This window comes from Elephantulus edwardii, unplaced genomic scaffold, assembly GCF_000299155.1.
Source record: "Elephantulus edwardii isolate Elephantulus edwardi_28Jun2011 unplaced genomic scaffold, EleEdw1.0 scaffold00057, whole genome shotgun sequence".
Taxonomy (NCBI): Eukaryota; Metazoa; Chordata; class Mammalia; order Macroscelidea; family Macroscelididae; genus Elephantulus; species Elephantulus edwardii.
Genome location: NW_006399807.1, coordinates 8,736,521 through 8,757,865, shown reverse-complemented (window position 1 = coordinate 8,757,865; position 21,345 = coordinate 8,736,521). Strand labels below are relative to the sequence as shown.

The 21,345-nt window shown below is 40.6% G+C and overlaps 1 protein-coding gene across 1 annotated transcript in view; it reads right to left on the bottom strand.

Moving 5' to 3' along the window:
* Positions 1 to 21,345, bottom strand: part of DUSP27 (dual specificity phosphatase 27 (putative)) — a 64,254-nt gene that overhangs the window by 18,970 nt on the left and 23,939 nt on the right. The window contains exons 2-3 of the mRNA XM_006887391.1: positions 8,862 to 8,956; positions 66 to 297 (exon numbers count right to left, since the gene is read on the bottom strand). Coding sequence (XP_006887453.1) covers positions 66 to 297; positions 8,862 to 8,956 — 327 coding nt within the window. The remainder of the gene's footprint in view (positions 1 to 65; positions 298 to 8,861; positions 8,957 to 21,345) is intronic.

Here is a 21,345-nt window from a genome sequence, read left to right as displayed (position 1 = left end):
TCTCTTACCGGCAACTACCAAAGGGATGGGCCAAAGCATTCTGACCCCCCAGGAGTCAGACTTACTTCTCAGCTATGAAGATGTTAGGCCAGACTTCATCCACCTCATTCCAGGGTGCCTCATGCCGGTCCTGGACCAGGGCCCGCTGCAGATCCAGGATGCAAGGGGTGTTGTACAGGCTGGTGTCGTCCATCTTCTCCCTGACCCGGTTGTACAGGTCCTCCACCAGAAGCTGCTCGGCTGACTCCAGCATGCCTGGGCATTCGATGTCTGCTCTGACCCCTCGGGGCTTGAGTTCTAGAAGAGACAGGCAGCATCCTCAAGGGGAGGATTAGGAATACCACGACTTCTCATCAATCTGGGAGAACAACTCTTGACTGTTTGCTGCTTGGACAGAGGCTGAAATACCAACTATAGCTGCGAGGAGAGGCTAAATGTAGGTCCAGAGGACTCATCGCACAGGACACGTATAATCAGGGTTAGCAGTTGTATATATAGATGCAGGCAAATAGGAGTGTTTCCTTGTCTCCCACCCCATATTCCTTTCTAGACTATTTGTCTATCATACTTACAATCCTCACAGTGCCTTCTATAAAGTGGATGCTTAGACATATTTACTGAATGGATAAAAGATCTTTTTCAGAACATGATTCACTCTACAAATGAAATTCAAATAATCCTGGGGAAAGTGAAAAATTTAGTAGTCACTAAAGCCACATCTCCTTTTAAATTATTTTACTTATTGCATAATGCTTCCATTGGGTTGTTAACCCTATCATTCTCAGCCTATATGTTCTCAGACAGGTGGCAAAAGTTTGACCTGAGCTCCAGTGGCAGTTTTAAAACAGGACTCAGGCCTTTTTTGTATAACACAACAGGTAGATCAACTTCCAAATGAATTCCAGCACATTTCTAAGGTGAACTTTCCCCCCTTATCTTCCTAATATATTTGCTTAAAATTTATAAGGCATCAGAGGAAAGATGTTTTGCTTCTATAAATAGGTAGACTAAAAATATTGTGTTGTTGGTATGTGCCATTAAATGAATATAAACTCACAGTTGACCTTCCAGCTGATTTTCAGAGGCTGTAAGTCATATGCGAGGAGATTCCCCATTTATTTCCTGAGGAGTGGCTGGTGGATTTGCACTGTGTGCCTTTGGGTTGGCAGAAGAACTTATTACCCACTAGGACATCAGAGTACCAAGTCGTATGAGACTTTGTCAGAGTAGTTGATGGATATAAGTGCTTCATTTTTGGCAACACAACCCCAACCTACTAAACCAGTAAGGCTCCATTCAGATAAAAATAAGGGGAAATAAAGTTTTACTGCTATTTGGTAATGAAAAATAGGGAATAAATATATTTACAATTTTATCAGTTGAGGAAGCTGGTCACACACTCTGCTGCGGACCACCAAGGACAGTAATAGACTCTAGGAGAGGTAGCCCACATTCATGTGAGAGACTACAGGCTGCACGTGACTAAAGAGAGCACATGGAGGTTCTGGGAAGAGCCTGTCTGTGCCTCCCCTGAAGTGAAACTGCATCAGCTGGGGAGCCTGATCATACTGCTGACCACCTAAGACAATAACAGACTTTAGAAGAGATGGACCACACTCAAGTAAAATTCCTACAGATCTGAACTACAGAGTAGAGAAGACTTAAAGGACTTTACGAAAGGAAAATTTTCCAACTTTATAGTACCTGAAAGGACCCCCAGTAGAGTGAATTGCCCTTGCCCATAAAGAGAAAACTTTAAGCCTATAACGAATTAATAGCTTCATAAAGATAAAGAACTTTCAACAACCTACACAGACACAACAGAAACAGCCTAACACATATCAAGAAAACGTCACATACTGTCAATAAAGCAGCAGGCTGTTTCAAACATTGTGAAAAAACAAAAACAAGACTTCTCTTAAAAAAAGAAAAATATATTGCAGATCTGATAAATATCCCAGAGACCTAGAGATAGAATAAATATATTGACATGGAGTTATATAAACGCTACTGAAGAAGGTACAAATGATGGAAGGAAGAATGAAAGCTGTAAAGAAAGTGAATACTCCAAAGATGGGGAGCCAGAAGAAATATTGATGTGGAGGAGCATCAACAACTACTGAAGGAATTACAAAAGGTGTAAGATAGATTTGAAACAATAAATACAGAGACATATGAATTTTAAAAATCATCATAAGATCAAGAGAATACAGCCAACACATTACTGGAAACGACAAAAATGCATGTAAATGCAATCCAGAATATAAAAAAAACCTAAATTACAGAAGTTCCCAATATGCTGGAGGGACAGAAAAAAGCAGAACAGAAAAGACGGAACAAAGAGTCAGTGAGCTGGAAGACAAGAACTCCAATAGGAACATATTGGGGGTGGGGGCGACCCATAGAGGAGTGGAAGGAAAATGAATAAAATGTTAGAATCACCTGGATAATATAAAAAGGAACAACATACATATGATCAGAATCCCAGAACATCATGGGGACAGGGAAAACAACACGAAAACTTTGTAAGAGGTACTAGAAGTAAACTTCCCAGATATTATGAAGAATGAAGAAATCTACTTTCAAGAAGCTCAGTGAATCCCAAACAGCATAGACTCCAAAAGGAAAACATCAAGATATATCATAGTCAAATTCTTTAAAATCAAAGATAAAGATAGAAGAATACTACAAGCAGGTCAAGAAAAACAGAGTCACTTAACAAAAAAAAATCAATTAAATTATGATTTCTATGCAAGCAAGACGAAAATGATTTGGCATATACAGAAGGCTGAAAGAAAAAAACAACAACACAAAAAAACCAACCAAGGATCCTGTACCCAGCAAAGTTATCCATCAAAATAAAAGGAGAAATGAGGCCATTTGAAGAAAAGTAAAAGCTTAAGGAATTTGTGAAAGCAAGATCAAATCTACAAGAAATTCGGTGGAAAGTCCGTCACACAGAGACACCAAAGGAAAAAACTGGATGATCCATAGTAACCAGAAACAACGGCGGGGGAGGGGGGCGGGGGGGGGGACAGGACCCAAAAACCAAACAGCAAAATGGCAGCAATAAACCCCATTACATTTAAGAGGAAAAGGGTAGTTGTTGTTGTTGTTGTTACGTGCCGTCGAGTCGTTTGCGGCTCATAGCAACCCCATGTACAACAGCCCTAAACCGTGCTTTATCCTGTGCCAATCTCATTGCCTCTGACACACCCATCCCGAGTACCCCAGTCACTGAATCAATCCACCTCATAGAGGTCTTCCCCTCCTGCGCTGTCCCTCTACTCTACCCAGCATGATGTCCCTCTCTAAAGACCTGTCTCTCCTTACAACATGTCCAAATTATGTCAGACGAAGCCCCAGAATCCTTGCCTCCAAGGAGCAGCCTGGTTTAATCCTCTCTACGATGAATCTGTTTGTTTTCTTGGCAGTCCATGGTACATTCAATACTCTTCTCCAGCACCACAGCTCAAAGGCATCAATTCTCCTTCTATCCCTCCCTAGTCATTGTCCAACTCTCTGCTGCATTAACAAGTGATTGCAAAAACCATGGCCTGTATCAGGCGGACCTTAGTCTCCAGAGAGACACTGTTGCTCTTGAGTATTTTGGAGAGGTCCCTAACCGCAGACTTTCCCATCGCAATACGTTTTTTTGATTTCCTGGCTACTGGTGCCAAGAGTGTTGACCGTGGAGCCGAGCAAACTGAAGCTGTGAACGATCTCAATCTCTTCGCCATCCATCCTGATGCTACCGCTTGGTCCAGTGGTGAGAATTTTTTTCTTCTTGACATTGAGCCTCAGTCCATATTGAAGGCTGCAGTCCTTGACCCTCTGCAGTAAGTGCATGAGGTCCTCCTCAGTTTCAGCGAGCAAGGTTGTGTCATCTGCATAACGCAGATTGTTGATAGATCGTCCACCAATCCTAACGCCACGCCTCTCCTCATAGAGCCCCGCCTCTCAGATAATCTGCTCTGCATACAGGTTGAAAAGGTATGGAGACAGGACACATCCCTGGCGTACACCCTTCCCAATTTTGAACCATGCAGTGTTGCCCTGTTCTGTTCTGACGATTGCCTCTTGGTCCAAGTATAGGTTTCGCATTTGCACGATTAAATGTTCTGGGATTCCCGTTCTTCTCAGAGTCAGCCACAGTTTGTTATGATCCACACAGTCAAACGCCTTTGCATAATCAATGAAACACAGATAGACATTCTTCTGGTATTCCTTGCTTTCAGCCAAGATCCATCTAACATCAGCAACAATATCCCTAGTACCACGACAGACATAAAACCAACGCCCTTCAATATGTTGCCATACAAGAGACACATCTGAGAAATGAGGGAAAGATAGAATAAAAATCAAAGGCTGTAAAAAATATGTACCCGGAAAATGGCATCCACCAAAAAGGAGGAGTGGAAATACTAAACTTTGATAAAATAGACTTCAGGATGAAAACTATCACAAGAGATAAGGAAGGGCACCATATAAGGATTAAAAACACAATAGATTAAAGGCACAAAGAAGATATAACCTTTGTCAACATCTATGCACCAAATGATAGACCAGCAAAATACATAAAACAAGTTAACAGACTTGAAGAAAGAAATAGACAGTAACACAACAGTGGTAGGAGACTTTAGCATACAACACTACCAAAGGATAAATCACCTTGAAAGAAAGTTAATAAAGATGCAGAAGATCTAAACTGTACAATTTGCCAACTCAAACTAGTAAGTGTATTCAGGGTATGCATCCAACTAAAAGTCAATTTACTTTCTTTTCAAGTGCACATGGTACATTCTCCAGAATGGATCATATATTGAGACAGAAAGCAAGCCTCAAATAATTAAAAACTAATAATTCTCTTTTCATACCACTATGCCATGAAACTAGAGATTAATAACAAGAAGCTAAAGGACAAAACCCAACTGACATGGAAGTTAAATAACACCCTGATATAACACTATTGGCATAGAAGAAATTGAAAAAAACATAAAAAATTTCCTCAAAACAAATGAAAATACAACATATCAAAACCTCAGTGATACAGCTAAGGCAATGCAATTCTCAGGGAGCATTTCATAGTAATACTCAACACTGTCTTCAAACAGAAAAAGAACAACAATCTAAGCCATAGCCTCTAGAATAAAGGAAATTATAAGGCCAAGAGCTGAAACCAAAAGCAGAAAACAGAAAAAGAACTAAAACCATCAACAAGATGAGGAGCTGGCTTTTTGAAAAGGTCAATAAAATAGACAAGCCATTGGTAAAATTAAAGAAAGAAAATAAAGAGAAGACACAAATAAATCCATTAAGAAATTAAAGAGGTGACATCACAACAGATCTAGCTGAATTTAAATTGACAATCATAGAATTAAAGGCTATACTCTCACAAATTTGAAAACTTAGAAAAAATGGACAAATTTCTTGAAACTCTGACCTAAGCCAATTGATGTAAAACACTTGAACAGAGCCATCACAAAAGAAGAAATTGAGCAGGTCATAAAAAGACTTCTCCCCCCAAAAAAATAAATCATGGCTTCTCAGCTGAAATCTACCAAATACTGAGAGACGAAGCATCATCAATTCTACTTTAGTTATTTTAAAAAATAGAAAAACAAAGAACACTCCCAGAGTCATTCTATGAAGCAAGCTTAACCCTAATACTAAAACCAGGCAAAGACATTACCAAAAAGGGAAACTGCAGACCAATATTGCTCACGAATATAGATGCAAAAAATCCTTAACAAAATTCTGGCCTATAGAATCCAAAAGTATATGAAGAAAATAATTAATCATGACCAAGTGGGATTAATAGCAGGTATGCAAGGATGGTTTAACATAAGAAAAATAATCAACATAATTGATCACCTTAAAGACAAAAGAATAAGAACCACACAATCCTATCAATTGACATAGAAAAGGTCTTTGACAAAATCTAACTTGATTAAAACACTAAAAAAAAAAAAAGAATATAAGGGTATTTCCTCAACATAGTGAAAAGTGTATGTGCAAAACCAAGAGCTAACATCAATCTCAACGGAGAAAGACTAATGGTTCTCCCCTGGTGGACAGGAACCAAACAAGGATGCCCACTGTCACCACTCCTAGTAAATACTGTATTGGAAGTACTTAATAGGGCAATATGAAAAGAGATGTAGATAAGAGGCAACGAGATAGGCAAAGAGGTGGTAAAACTATCGCTATAAGCAGACAATACAATAGTGTACATAGAAGAAAGACTCAAAAAGGAAACCCTGTTAGACCTCATAGACCAATTTAATAGAGTGGTGGTATATAAGATAAATACACAAAATTCAGTGGGATTCATCTATAGTAACAATGAAAACACATAAAAGGAACAAAATTAAAAAAAGAGAAGAGGAAGCAAAGTATGATAGGTTTAACCTTCGTATTGACCATATTTATTGCCAGTACCATCTTTGTCTCTGACAAGTCTGGTGTGTAAACTGAGAACTCTGTGAAGAGCTCTCTGCGTTTAGAAAATTGAGCTGGTCCAATATTTAAAAAATGACCTTTTGACAGCAAGTTTGGGCTGACTGCTTGCTCAAGAATTGGGAATTCTCATTTTGGCCCAGGCTGAAGGCTGCATTTCTCTATCATTTTTCTCTTTTCTCATTCTCCTCTAAACTACCCGGTGGATGCCTCACTACTTCAGCCTCAACTTGCAGCCTTAAATGATCTCTGATCACCCTTTCAAAAGTAGAAAGAAGAAAATATTCTGCAATCTCAGAGCTCTTTTAAAAAAATAAAATAGAAATCCCCCAATATCCTCTATTCTGCTATACTATTCTATACTCCACTTCCAGCTCTCCTATGTCTTAAGTACCAAATGTGAAAGTCCCTCTTCTTCCTTCCTCTACTTAAATCTTTCCTTTACAGCATGTGAAAAAGAAACGTCCCTGGTCATCATGAAAATGCAATGCATTGCCTTCCTTGGAAATTGTTGTTTTGATTTCTTCTTTTTCAATTTAGAAATAAGTGTTCCAGCCTCCTCATGAACCAACTCCAGGTTTCCATAGGTCTTTTGCTCACACTGGGACCTATTTAGAGTCCACTTCTGTCCTGATGTACCCATTGCTCCAGTTTTTCTATTACCTGCTGTTTCCTTAGAAGAAATGTAAAGCTAAATATGACCCCTTTCCTGCTCTCTTTGGATGGGCAACGTGTAGACTTTTATAAAAACAGAAAGCTCTTTAGTATACATTTTTACCCTATGTTCACTAGTGAACAGGGCAATACATTTTTAATGCTTTATTTCCTCAGGAACATATTATTTTCCTCATTCACAACGCTTTAGATGAAGAAACTGAAATATAATATTTAGAATAAAGGAGGTATTACTCAGCTTTTTCTCAAACTAGATTTTTAATGTCTGCAGGTAGTATTCAATAAACTTAAAAAAGAGCTTTCAAAAGCAGAAACCATTTTTCTTACCACTTTCAATGCTGAGCTTTTACTTAACAATACCCATAGTGCTGGAGAGTACACTGCAGAGTGAAGCACAGAGCCGGGAAGGCGTAGAATACACAATAAGTGAATGTCTCGGGTACATCTGAGGACGAAAAGATCTTCCAGGGCAGGCATAGTGCAGGGAGCAATTCTGAGAGAACTAGGCCAGGGTGAAGATACTATGTGGGTTCCTGGCATTGTGACTTGGTTAGGAGCAAGCTATCATTAGGAGCAGGTGGTTGTTGTTATTGTTAGGCGTCATCGAGTTGACTACAACTAATAGTAACAGAAGCAGATCTGAACCTTGCCCTATCCTGTGCTATCTTCATGATCTCTGCTATGTTCTCTAGTCCATTGCAACTGTCACTGTCAATCCATGTTGTTGAGGTTCTTCTTCTCTTTCCCTGACCCTCCACCTTTCCCAGCCTGATATCTTTTTCTAAGAACTACCCCCAAAAAACCCAACCAAACAAGTAAACCCCAAACAGTGGTTTGGAGAAGATGATGATGAAAGCAATAAATAACAGTAGATAGAAAGAACTTCTTGCATCTGTGAGGTGCGCAGGATATTTAGGTATCCTTGAGGAAAGAAGGGTATCTGTTGGGGAGCCAAAGAACCAGGGCATCAAAAGTTAGGGAAAAGAAGGAGCAGTATGTATAATTCTAGGACTAAAGCCAGAAAAGGTATTGTGAGTAGCCGTAGTGGACACCAGAGAAAGCCCAAAGAGTAAGAGGCTCCTGCTCAATCAGCAGTTCTACTGCTACCTTATCTACTCGACTAGAAGTACTAAATGGTCATATGGTCATCCAGGGAAGAGGAACAACAGAAAGCGCAAAAGATTTTTGGCCAAAATTTGACTAGATTAATCTAGTCAGGCTGAATATCTTTGAGTGTAATCTAGTGTATCAAAGTTACTAAGTCAAAATGAACATCTCTCTCTGCCCTACTTTTCTTTAGCACGTCCCCATGCATACTCCAATTTGGAAACCATCTTTAAACAACATGGGAACATACAAATCTAATTCTGGGGTTCCTTTCAAACAGAACTCTCTGGAGGTCCCTAGTCATTTTGGAGTCTCTAAGGTCTGTTTCTCTATCATGAGCTTCCCTGAAATCTCTCAAATTATGCAGAAGATTAAATAAGGATTCTCGAGGGCAGAGTCTGCCACCTGGAGCTCTCCTTAGCTGTACATTGGAAATAGTAATCTCCACCTCTATTCTATTAGTGCTGAGGAAGAGGGGTTGGCAGAATTTCTTCTTTGAACCTGCTTCTTTCAGTGTAATGCACAGTCCCTGAGAGGAAGGTTTACACCTTCCAGTGGCCTCACAAGGTTTCCCTGTGATGAGGCTCACTCATCTCCCACCCAGATGCCATATATATTACCTTCGTTGATGATCTGTTTGGCTGCAATGGCTGAAGAGAGGTGAATGGGCTCCATAAAAATGCTTTCTGTTTCTGCTTCTGAGACCATCGAGTACCTAAGGAAAGAGAGTATTCACATAAGATTACCCTGCAGCAACTGAATGGGATAGAAGGTGGTTTGTTGTTTTGTTTTGTTTTTTAAATAGAGACTTGGATCTGATTCAAAATGGGAAAGATAGGAATGGAATGACTTCTCTAGGGAATCTGGGGATGGAAAAACATTGGACATTAAGAGTTGATACCTACAGTGTGTGAGTTGATGTTTAATGACAAAAATCTTGATTGTTGCCAGAAGAACTGTGGTTTTCAATTGGCAAGAACTCACCCTGATGTGGTCTCAGTTTCATGACTGTGTTCCCACGTTTGGATGCCCTCCTGCTTATAGTTTTCTTGTCCTCACGTTCCTCTGCCAGCTATACCACAGGATGTCCCTAACTACATACTCCACTCAAGGTTCTGCTGGACTGGTCTGGATAGGCTGCCACCATTCCCTCCACTCTTCATATCTGCTTCCTGCGTGTATGGTAGCAGACATAGTACCCAAATTGTCAAAGATATACTCTGTACTCAAACATCCAAGCCTTGATTCTGAACTCTAGAATAAGACTGAGCCCAGGGAATCAGTAGTTACTTGAGTAATTATCAAGGTGATTTCCCAAAATGAATTCAGCAGCAAATTTTCAAAGAGGAACAGGATAAATCACAGAACAGAGACAGCAACCCACAGACTGGGATCCCTACTGCAGTGCTGGGTTTCCTCCTTCTAGGTGAATTCACCTGTTGTCAAGACTTTAGCATAAGCTTTGGTTCCTTCTCTCCCCCCCTTATCTTATTCTTCCCTTTAGGTTGAGAAAAATTAAGAAAAAGTGGGAAGCTTTGATAGACACCGTTTTTGGAGTAATTTCAATGAACTTAATCTTTACAAACTAAACACACGCAAAACCATCAAATTACCAAAACCCCTCATTTCTTATCCCCACTATCCAAATAGATTGTAGTTCAGAGAGGTTAGAAAAATTGCTTGAGATAGTAAGTATCAGAACTAAGTCACAAACATAAAGGATAGTTACACTCTCAAACCAGTTTTCTCTCTACTATAATATGTGGCTATCATCTGAATTGAAATGGGAAAATTAGTTGAGTGGTAGATGAAGCCTCAGGCTGAACACAGAATTGACACAAAGTAGAACTCACAAAATAATTTCTAAATGGATAGATAAGGGGGTGAACTGAGTTAAGCTGAGTCTAACTGCCCTGGATAGAGATAACCTGAGTTAAGATAAATGGAATGAAATGTAAGTGACTAGTTGAACAATTTTCTTGTATCAGCCATCCACAATATCAGTGACCACCTTGGGAAAATGGTGTTCTCACAGTCAGCCAGGCTACAGAAAAGGACCTGCCTTGTCAGGAGGAAGAAGTACTTTGTTGCTCTACATTGGACATGACCAGATCTGTTACTGACAGTTTTCCAATAGCAGGTGTGCTGGATTATTCACATTTAAACTCTAAGTATTCTTTTTAATCGGAACAAATTTTTAAATCATCACAACCAGGTGGTGGAAGAAGGTTAACTGAGTTTTTCTGGGTGTTACTCTAGGATGATAGGACTAGGGAGATCTCATTGTTTGCTGGAGGTAATAAGGATAAGAAAACCTGGTGGGGGTGAGAGTAAGCTCTGTAATGGTGCAGACTAGGTTAAACTTGTTTACCTATGTATCTCTAGTACGTGGAAGGTGATCAGGCAGGGTTTGATGATAGCATGAGTCCATGGTGGTGAACAGACGGGTAGATGGATGAACTAACTGGATAACTGAATGAATGGATGTAATATTGTAGTCCTGGATAAGGTGTCCACCTTCAGGATCAAACCTAATGATCTTCAAGGCCCTGAAGTCTCTTTCCCCTTCCTCTTTTCTCTATAATGACAACCAAAAATTTTTTCTCATGGTGAACCAAAGATAGCCACAGTTCTGTGACATTCTTTGCCTAGAAAAGTGGGGTTTGTGTCCCCTCTCCTTGATTCTCTTGATCCTTTCTCTGTAACTGCTTTGATTAAGAGGGTATAGTGTGCATGAGACTGTAGCAGTTTCCGAGCCCAGGCCTTAAGAACAGCTTTCCTCTGCTAAACCTTGACACTTTCTCGCTAGAAAAACGTGAGTTTTCATATAAGAAGTCTGACCCATATACTACCAAACCAGAAAGATTATTGGACAACAGTCTACTGAACTCCCGGTCAACAATGGGCACCTTATGGACGAGAGATCTTAGAGATGGATCCTCCAGTCCATAGGACACTTCAACTGACAACATAAGAAACAAAGACTATGTTCTCCATTTGGTTACGTCCAAGTTCTTGATCCTCCAAAAAGGGACAAAGATAACATAATTGTATTAAGCTATTAAGTTTTTTGATTACTTCTTAATCAGCAATAGTGCTATTCTAAGAACTAAGAAGTAAATTCTGAACAGATGCTAGGATGAGATTCTCCCTCACAGCTATACATTGCAGTGAATGGGGGCCATCAAGTCAGCTCTTACAGCCTTTTTTACAGGAGGACAAAACCTACCTGATTCCTAACCATCATTGCTTTGTGTAAGCCCATTGTTGCAGCCACTGTGTTGATCTCTTTGAGGCTCTTTCCCTTTTTTTGCTGACCCACTCCTTACCAAGCACTATGGCCTTTTCTAGGGATTGACCCCTTCGGGTAGCATGCTAAAAGTATGCGAGATGCATCTAGCCAGGCTTGCATCTAAGGAGCATTCTGGCTGCTCTTCTTCTAAGAGAGATTAGTCTGTTCTGTTGGCAGTCCGCGAAGGAATCAATATTCTTTGCCAACAACACAATTCAAAGACATCAATTCTTCTTCTTCTATACTGATATTTGTTGTAGTTGTTATTAGGATCTGACTGCACCTAATTTGTTGGGCTGGGGAGTAATAATAAATTAACGCCATTGTTAGAAGGCCAGGCCTACTTCAAATCAAAAAGTCCAGGACACTAGATCCTGTAAACATTTGAGCCCAGTGGTGAGGACTATCTTGTTGGACCTTTAGAATCATCAATTAGCAAATTAGAGTCAGAGACTCAAATTTTGTACAAAGTTAAGTTAATCTTCTAGCTCAGCAATATTTACTGAAGAATTTTATTAGTGTGCCAATAATGTCGTATAACATCACTAATGATTATATCTTGGTATTCTCTGTAATTCATATTATGTTGTTGTTGTTGTTGTTGTTGTTGTTATTGTTATGTACCGTTGAGTTGCCTGCGACTCATAGCGACCATGTTACCTTACATTATCAATAAAATATTGATAATTTTATTTCTTATTAAAAATAATATTGATAATTTTAATAAAATATTGATAATTTTATTTATTATCTATAGCATAGGAGACTTGAGACCAAACATACCTCATCATGAGAGGATCATTAACAGATTTTTATTTGAAGCATTTTATTACTTCAGGTGAAAGTTTACATAGTATATTAGTTTTCCAATCGATGATCTGTTCATACAAAGCTGAGAATCTTTGTTTACTGTGGTGATTCCAAGGGTTGCTCTTCACACAGCCCCTCCTTTTTCACACAGGGTCATTTTTCTTTGTTCCTCTGAGGGCCTCTGGCCTCTGCATTCCAAGGAGGCTTTCTCACCCCTGTAATCAGTGTTCCAAGCAATTGAAACAAACTGAACCAAAACACAAGAGCAGTTCTCACCTGCCAGGTGTAGGTGTAGAGAAAGGCCCCAGGAGAACTCAACAGGATCCTGGCCTGTGAAAGCCTATTTGGATGCCTGTTATCAGGCCATTTCCCCCCAAACAACACCGACTTCACTTTGTGTGGATTTGTTTTTAAGTAACTAATACTTAGGTTGTGCCTTAATTATTCCTCAGCTCCTGGATCATGGACTTAGTCTGAGAGAGTTAAAAATTCAAATTTTAAAACATAGAACACTGAGAAAACCCCACCTTACTAGTGAGTGGTAGAGAAGAAACTCATTAGTCAGTACATCTAAGAAGTCACATGTGAAGACACTGCTCAGTCCACTACTGAGACATTGTCAACATTGTGACTGGGACAAGAGGGGGCCTAAGGACAGAACCCCCTCAACTTCCATTTCTCTCTGTGTGTTTCAGTCTCTCTCTCTCTCACCCCGCCCCACCCTGTTTCTATACTTGGCTGCTGATGCTGAAGTGTAAGCAACTATGCCAAGGTTATTCGGTTTTGAATGCAAGATGTAGATAAAAGTGCTTTTTATGAGTTAAGTGCTATTAAGGGAGATGTAAAGCTTACAGTAAAACAAAACAAAACAAAAACCACCACCAAACACAAAACTTGTCACAGGCACGGTTTATCAAGAAGGGTGTAGGGATCAAAAGAAAAAAGACCTGACTGAGTGCAGAACATTTCAGAGTTGAAGAGTCAAGCTCAACTTTTCTTTGGAGAAGGAGAATAGCATTAAAAAAAAGAAAAAGAAAGCCACATGAGTCTTGAGCACCGGGCCTTGTTTATATTCGCAGGGCCAGGGAGGCAGCGGCTTAGAGGTTTTGATTTATGACCATGTCTGTGCCCTAACTAGTACACCTGCTCTGCAGCCAGTGGCCACTCAGGTCCTGATTAGAAAGCAGCCTGGGCTGTCTGCTCCAGAAAGACAGGCGGGGAGAGAGAGGACCTCCGATCGATATGCACCTCATCATTGGCTCAGGAAGCCAGTTGCTAAAAAGGCTTGAGGGTGAATTGAAAGAGAAACAATAAAGGGGAGCTTGATAGACTCCCCAACTGCGAGTAAGAGACTGATGTAGCTTCCGTGAATAGTAGTGTTATTAGGCTTCGGGTCACCCCTTGTAGTAACTCGTAGTGTCACCTCCCTCACCTCGCCAACCACCCCCACTTTTGCTCCCATCAGATCATAGATTCTTCAGTAACATTTATTATCCATTTTAATCATAGAATAAGATACATAATAAATATTCTTATAAAGAGCTTAAATGTCACATTTTTTAAATTATATAGATACTAACAGCAAAATTGCTTTGTAAAGTCTTTCTGCATTGAATTGCAATATTAGTAACTGAACAGAAACTTTTTAAATTTTTCTCCATCTTTCCCTTTAAATACTACTTTGTTCTCAAAAACGTTATTGATAGAGGTTCACAAATATTGCTTACTATAATATTATTGTTAAAACAGCAGGACGTTCAGCAAAATCAGCTATTAAAACACCAGCAACCACAAATCTAACAGAGCATGCGTGTGATGTGTATAGTTGTTTATGGAGTCAGAACTGACACATAGCTGACTCTCTAGTGGTTTTCAGAAGCAGTTAATCGAGTGAAAGGAGACTGCCCATCCTTCTCCTGCAGAGCAGCTGGTAGATTCAAACTGCACGCCTTCGGGATTGCATTGTAACTTCTTACCACTAAGCCAAACTACGTGATTGAAAGTGTCATTCAGATCCCTGTAATTTGTGACAGCTCTGGCCAGCGTACATCAGGGGATTTAAAAACTAAATCAGCTTTGAGCTTTTGCCTTGTAGGCATATGATGTATGTAAAATGGGCTTATGAAAAATAGTTTATTATTTTATAATAATTACAGCTATATGTGATACTAAATTTCTGCAGAAATACTGCACAATAGTCTTTTGGTGTCACTTGCTCTGACAGAGTTACTCAGTGTCATTTGCAACCAACTCACACATCCACCAAATGACATCACTCTCCTTTAAACATGTTGTTGTTATTAGGTGCAACTCATACCAGCCCTATGTATAACAGCCCTAAACTCTGCTTTGTCCTGTGCCAATTTCACTTTCTCCAACACACCCATCCCGATTACTCCAGTCACTGAATCAATCCACCTCATAGAGGGCTTTCCTCTCCTGCAATGTCCCTCCACCCTCCCAAGCATGATGTCCCTCTCCAAGGACCTGTCCCTCCTTACAACATCTCCAAAGTATGTTAGACGGAGCCTCAGAATCCTTACCTCCAAGCAGCAGCCAGGTTTAACCCTCTTCAGGTTGAATCTGTTTGTTTTCCTAGCAGTCCATGGTACCCTCAATACTCTTCTCCAGTACCACAGCTCAAAGGCATCAATTCTCCTTCTATCTTCCTTAGTCATTGTCCAACTCTTTGACACATAACAAGTGATAGCAAAGACCATGGCATGTATCATACGTACCCTAGTCTCCAGAGAGACACCATTGCTCTTCAGTACTTTGGAGAGGTCCCTAACAGCAGACTTTCCCATTGCAATACGTCTTTTAATTTCCTGGCTACTGGTGCGAAGAGTGTTTACTGTGGAGCCAAGCAAACTAAAGCTGTGAACAATCTCAATCTCTTCACCATCCAACCTGATGCTGCCAATTGGACCAGTGGTGAGAATCTTTGTCTTCTTGACATTGAGCCTCAATCCATATTGAAGGCTGCAGTCCTTGGCCCTCTGCCGCAAGCGCTTCAGGTCCTCCTCAGTTTCAGCAAGCAGGGTTGTGTCATCTGCATAACGCAGATTGTTGATAGATCTTCCACCAATTTTGACCCCACATTTCTCCTCATAGAGCCCAGCCTCCCGGATAATCTGTTCTGCATACAGGTTGAAAAGGTATGGAGCCAGGACACATCCTGGTGTACGCCCTTTACAATTTTAAACCATGCAATGTTTCCCTGCTCTGTTCTGATGACTTTAACAGATGTTTTTCAAAATTACAGACTGTGACCCATTCATTTTTTTTTTCTTTTAAAAAAATTTTTTCTACTAGTTTATTTCCCAAGCATCGAGGACTCTCCTTCACAGGGTCACTATGAGTCACCTGCGACTCAACGACACTCAACAACAACAACAACAACAACAACAACTAGTTTATTTACGAAATTCAAATACAAATTTGAACACATTCTTTTAATTTCCCTCACCCCTATCCATCAAATTGTACAACCCAATGATTAATCCCCTCTTCCCCCTGCACATCCACATCCCTCTGCTTCTAGCCTCTCCCACCCCTCCTGGATCCTTATACTCATTCTACAATAACAGTTTTATACAACATTTATCCTTGTGGGACTGAGTTCATTCAGCATAATGCTCTCCAGTCCCTCCCAAGTTAGGTAATAATTTACAAAGTTATTTCTCCTGCGAGCTGCATAGTATTCCATTGTGTGAATGTACCATAATTTCTCAATTCATTCTTTTGTGGTTGGACATTTGGGCTGTTTCCATGTTCTTGCGAAGGTGAATTATGTTGCTATGGTGTACAAATCTCAGTTTGTGCCTCAGTTCTCATTTTCTCAAGGTATATTTCAAGTAGTGGAGTAGCTGGGTCATATGGAATTTCTATGTTCAGTTTTTTGAGGAAGTGCCAAACTGTCTTCCAGAATGGTTGCACCATTTTACAATCCCACCAACAATGTATAAGAGTTCCTTTCTCACTACATCCTCTCTAATATCTATTACTTGCTGCTCTGTTAACATTGCCACTTTTGCTGGAGTGAGATGGTACCTCATTGTGGTTTTGATTTGTATCTCTCTTATTGCCAGTGATTTGGAGCATTTCTTCATGTGTCTGTTTTCCATTCAAATATTTTCCTCTGTGAAAATTCTTTCTATGTCTTTTGCCCATTTTGTAATTGAGTTATCAGTCTTTTTCTTATGCAGGTCCAGGAGTATTCTGTAAACTTTTGTTATAAGACTCTTGTCTGAGATGGTCTTACCAAATGTTTGTTCCCAGTCTGTAGGCTTTCTTTTCACTTTATTGGAAAGAGTTTTTGGTGTGTATAGAGATTTAATCTTTAGAATGTGACCCATTCATGTTAATATGAAATCAATTTAATGAGCAGTGCTCATGTGGGAAAAGAAAGGAAGAACAAGAATAGCTTTGCCTATTATAAGGATAGTAAGGAAAGGAAGCGCTGGCAGCCTGGTGGGTAAGGAGCTGCTTGGCCAATTTAAAGGCAAGTGATTTCAGTCCACCAGCTGCTCTGCAGAAGAAAGCTGAATCTCCTCCTGTGCAATTTATAGCCTCTGCAAACCCACTGGGGGTCAGCTATGAGTCAATGCCTACCAGACGACAAGGTGGTGTTGTTTGGGGTATTATTGTAAGAACAAGCGCAGTCCTGTGAAATGAAAAATTTATACATATATGTTCTGAGTTGATACATAAATAATGTCTTCCTATTAGTGATTGTCTGCAAAGTTTGAAAACTACTACTTTAAACTGATAACCAGGTAGCAAAGCACAAAGCAGAGTGGAACTGAGGTCCTGCAAGTTCTACAGGATGCTCACTGCAGACCAGCATGCCCCTTAGAAATGAAGTGGGGGAAGAGAGCCAGAAAGGGGTGCCATTCTTGGTTGGACTCTTGGAAAGAAAAGTCCCTGAGCTCCTTTTATGTGCTCACAATCACTTCAGGGAGAGTGACCACACACAGGCAACATGCAGCCTCCAAGGAGGAGAGAAGTCAGTAAACTAAAGAAAAATCAATTTTTTAGCAAGCTGCTACCAGCATGCCAAGCAAGAGTTGAGACAGAAAACTGGTCACAATAAAAGATAGAAGGGGGAAAAATAATGAAGGTAAGAGCCATTTCCCAAGAAACTCAGTAAGGGCATGCAAAAATGACTGGCTATTTTTGCATATAATGCACTCAAGTAAATTTCACACACACACTCACACACACACACACACTCACACACACACAACACACACACAGAACACACATACAGAGCACATAGGAGGCTAATGCATTAAGAGGGCTGTGTGGTTTGCATAAAACCATATAACATGAGTTATTTACGCTAAAGTACACTACACATCATGTTCCTCATATCCTACCTCACCTGCCCAAGCATACAGACAGGAGCTCCAGTCGAATATGCACAGGTATACAGACACCCCTGGGAGGAAATGCATGGAGAATGCCTGCACTAAGGAGCTACACTGAGACTGAGGGGCACATTGCAGTGCAAGATGAGGCCCAGACACATCACCAAGGAGGGGTCTGAAAAACTGCAAAAGTTTGAAAAGTCCAGATCCAAAAAGCCCAAGTAAGAAAAGAATTTTCACCTTAGAATGATAGCAAGTGAAACTGACGATCATTCTTTATGTTAAGAACAAGAGAAGGATAAAGGAGTCACTGTCCCTTTCTTTAGAGAAAAGAAAGAAGTCGTATGAGCTAAGAAAGAAGACAGAAGCTGTGGTGGGTCCCAGATAGGAAGGGGGTTTTGAGGAGTGCAGTCTCCTGTGAGGGAAGGGGGAAGAGGGGGTGTCTGTCCTGAGGTTGGTTGGCACTGCAAAGCATGGCGATATCCTCAACTGTGTTGATTTGGGGGATAGGGGAGGTCTGCTGGAGATTTTGAGGAATAGTGAGGGTCTTACCAACTTGCCCCTTGGTGCCACTACTAGACAGAGAAGTTTGAATTTTAGTGTAGCCTTATTTATTATTTAGGGATATTTGCTAAGAATACTTAGCTAAAAAAAAATGAACAACTCTCCAGTCACAAGGGTTTTGTCCACAGAAAGTGACTCACAGTAAAAGTTTGAATTTGAAGGCAGGGTGTGACTTGGGCAAAAATGTACAACCTCCACCCTCTGTGTCTGCCCCCTTTCACAAGTTCTGGATTCACATGGAGATGAGAACTTGTAGAGGATGCTTCCAATGTGAAGACAGTAAACGAGCTCTGGACCTGAACCAGCTTGGATTTATTCTATAGGTCAATCTATTATTTGACTAAAAGGTGACATCCAGGAGTGACTTCAGTCACAAGTTAAAAGGACATCTTTGAAATATGGACTCAAGGATTCCTCCAGTCTTTATCAGTACAGTTGTTGTTGTGTACCTTTGAGTCAGAACCGACTCATAGCTGACCTTCCGGTGGCTTTTCAGGGGCAGTTAACTGCATGAGAGGAGATTGCCCATCCTTCTCTCTTGGAGTAGTATAGTAAGCTTCAGTATAGTAAGATCCATCTTTGTCATGACTTTGCGTTCTATTCTATATATTTCCAGTATTCTAACGGGACTCTTCTACTGTGACCCCAGCCAGAAAAATTGGTAGTGGTAGCTGGGCACCATCTAGTTTTTCTAGTCTCAAGCTAGAGGAAATCATAAGTCATGTGGGCCATTAATCCTGAGGCCTAATTCCTTCCTTGCATCTTTCTTTGGTTTCATTTATTTTCCTTATCTTCAGATGAGAAGAAACCAAAAATTCTGCTTTAGATTGCCATTTGCAAACTTTTGGGAGAGACCATAGACACTATTTATCAAACGAGGATGTAGAACACTATCTTTACAAAGTTATGTCATGCCAATTTATCTAAGCCTTTCCTGAGACTTTATGAGCAAGAGTCTGTGGTGATGAAGGAAGAAGTTCAAGCTGCTCTGAAAGAATTGGCAAAAAAACAGGTACCCAGGTATTGATGGTGTACCAATTGACATTTCAACAAACAGACACTGCCCTGGATGTGCTTAATAAGCTGTGACTAGAAGTCTGGAAGACAACCACCTGGCCAACTGACTGGAAGAGATCCATGTTTGTTCCCATTCCTGAGAAAGGTGACCCAACAGAGTGCAGAAATTATCAAACTATATCATTAATATCACTTGCAAGCAAGATTCTGCTGAAAATAATTAAAAAAAAACTCTGACTGGATCTCAGAGAACTTCCAGATGTGCAGACTGGGTTTAGAAGAGGTCATGGGCCTGAGGATATTATAACTTATGTTAGATGAATCTTGGCTGAAAGCAGAGAGTACCAGAGGAATCTATCTGTATTTCATTGACTATAAAAAAGGGGGGATTTGACTGTGTGGATCACAACATACTGTGGCTAGCTCTGAGAAGAATTGGAATCCCAGAACACTTGATTGTGATTACATGAAACCTATACTTAGACCAGGAGGCAGTCGTCAGAACAAAGCAAGGAAACGGCATGGTTTAAAATTGGGAAGAGTGTACACCAGGGATGAGTCTTATCTTCATACTTTTTCAATCTACATGCAGAACAGATCATCCAGGAGGCTAGACTCTATGAGGAAGAATGTGGCATCAGGATTGAAGGAAGACTCATTAAACTACTTGAAATATGTAGATGATACAACCCTGCTTGCTGAAACAGAGAAGGACCTGAAACACTTGCTGCAGAAGGGCAAGGACTGCAGCCTTCAGTATAGACTGAAGCTCAACATCAAGAAAACAAAGATTTTCACCACTGGGTCAATTGACAGCGTCAAGATAGACAGTGAAGAGACTGAGATTGTTAACAGCTTTAGTTTGCTTGGCTCCACAGTCAATACTTTTGGTACTAGCAGCCAGGAAAAAAAATAAAAAGACTAATTGCATTGGGAAAGTCTGCTGTCAGGGGCCTATTCAAAGTATTGAAAAGCAATGTCAGTCTGGAGACTAACAGGTGCACCTGATTCAGGCCATAGTCATTGTAATTACTTGATATGTGTTGGAATGCTGGACAATGACTAGGGATGATACAAAGAGAATTGATGCCATTGAGTTGTGGTGCTGGAGAAGATTATTGAACATACCATGGACTGCCAAGAGAACAAACAGGTTCATCTTTGAGATGGTGAAACCAGGTTGCACCTTGAAAGCAAGGATTCTGAGGCTTTGTCTGACATACTTTGGGCATGTGGTAAGGAGGGACCAGTCCTTGGATAGGGACATCATGCTTGGGAGGGCGGATGGACAGAGCAAGAGAGGAAGACCCTGGATGAGATGGATTGACTCAGCAACTGGGGTAATGAGGATAGGTCTGTCAGAGACAATGAGATTGGCACAGGATAGAGCAGGATTCACAGCTGTTGTACATAAGGTCGCTATCAGTCAGAAAGTGATTTGATGGCACATAACAACAACAACAACAACAATGAACCTTAATCTTCAAGTCCAATAACTTAGTTTCATGAGGTGTTTGGGTAAGTCGAAGACATTTCTGTAATTGTACCCAGTGTGCACTCTACTGTATATGTTGTGGTGGTTGTGTTTTTACCACCAAGTCTGAACCGACCCATAGCTGACCCTTGAGCAGGTTTTCAGAGGCAGTTAATCACATGGGAGGAAATTGTCCATGCTTCTCCCATGGAGCAGCTGGGCCTCAAACCACATAGCTTTGGGATTGCAGTGCAGCTTCTTGCCACTAGACCACCCGAATTCCCTCTATAATATTGTTCTTGTTGTTATGTGCCATCGAGTCGTTTGCAACTCATAGCGATCCTATATGTACAACAGCCCAAAACTCTGCTCTGTCCTGTGCCAGTCGTACTGTCTCCAACATGCCCATCCCAATTACCCCAGTCACTGAATCAATCCACCTCATAGGGGGCCTTCTCCTCCTGCGCTGTCCCTCCAGCCTACCAAGCATGATGTCCCTCTCCAAGGACCTGTCCCTCCTTACAACATCTCAAAAGTATGTTAGATGGAGCCTCAGAATCCTTGCCTCCTAGGAA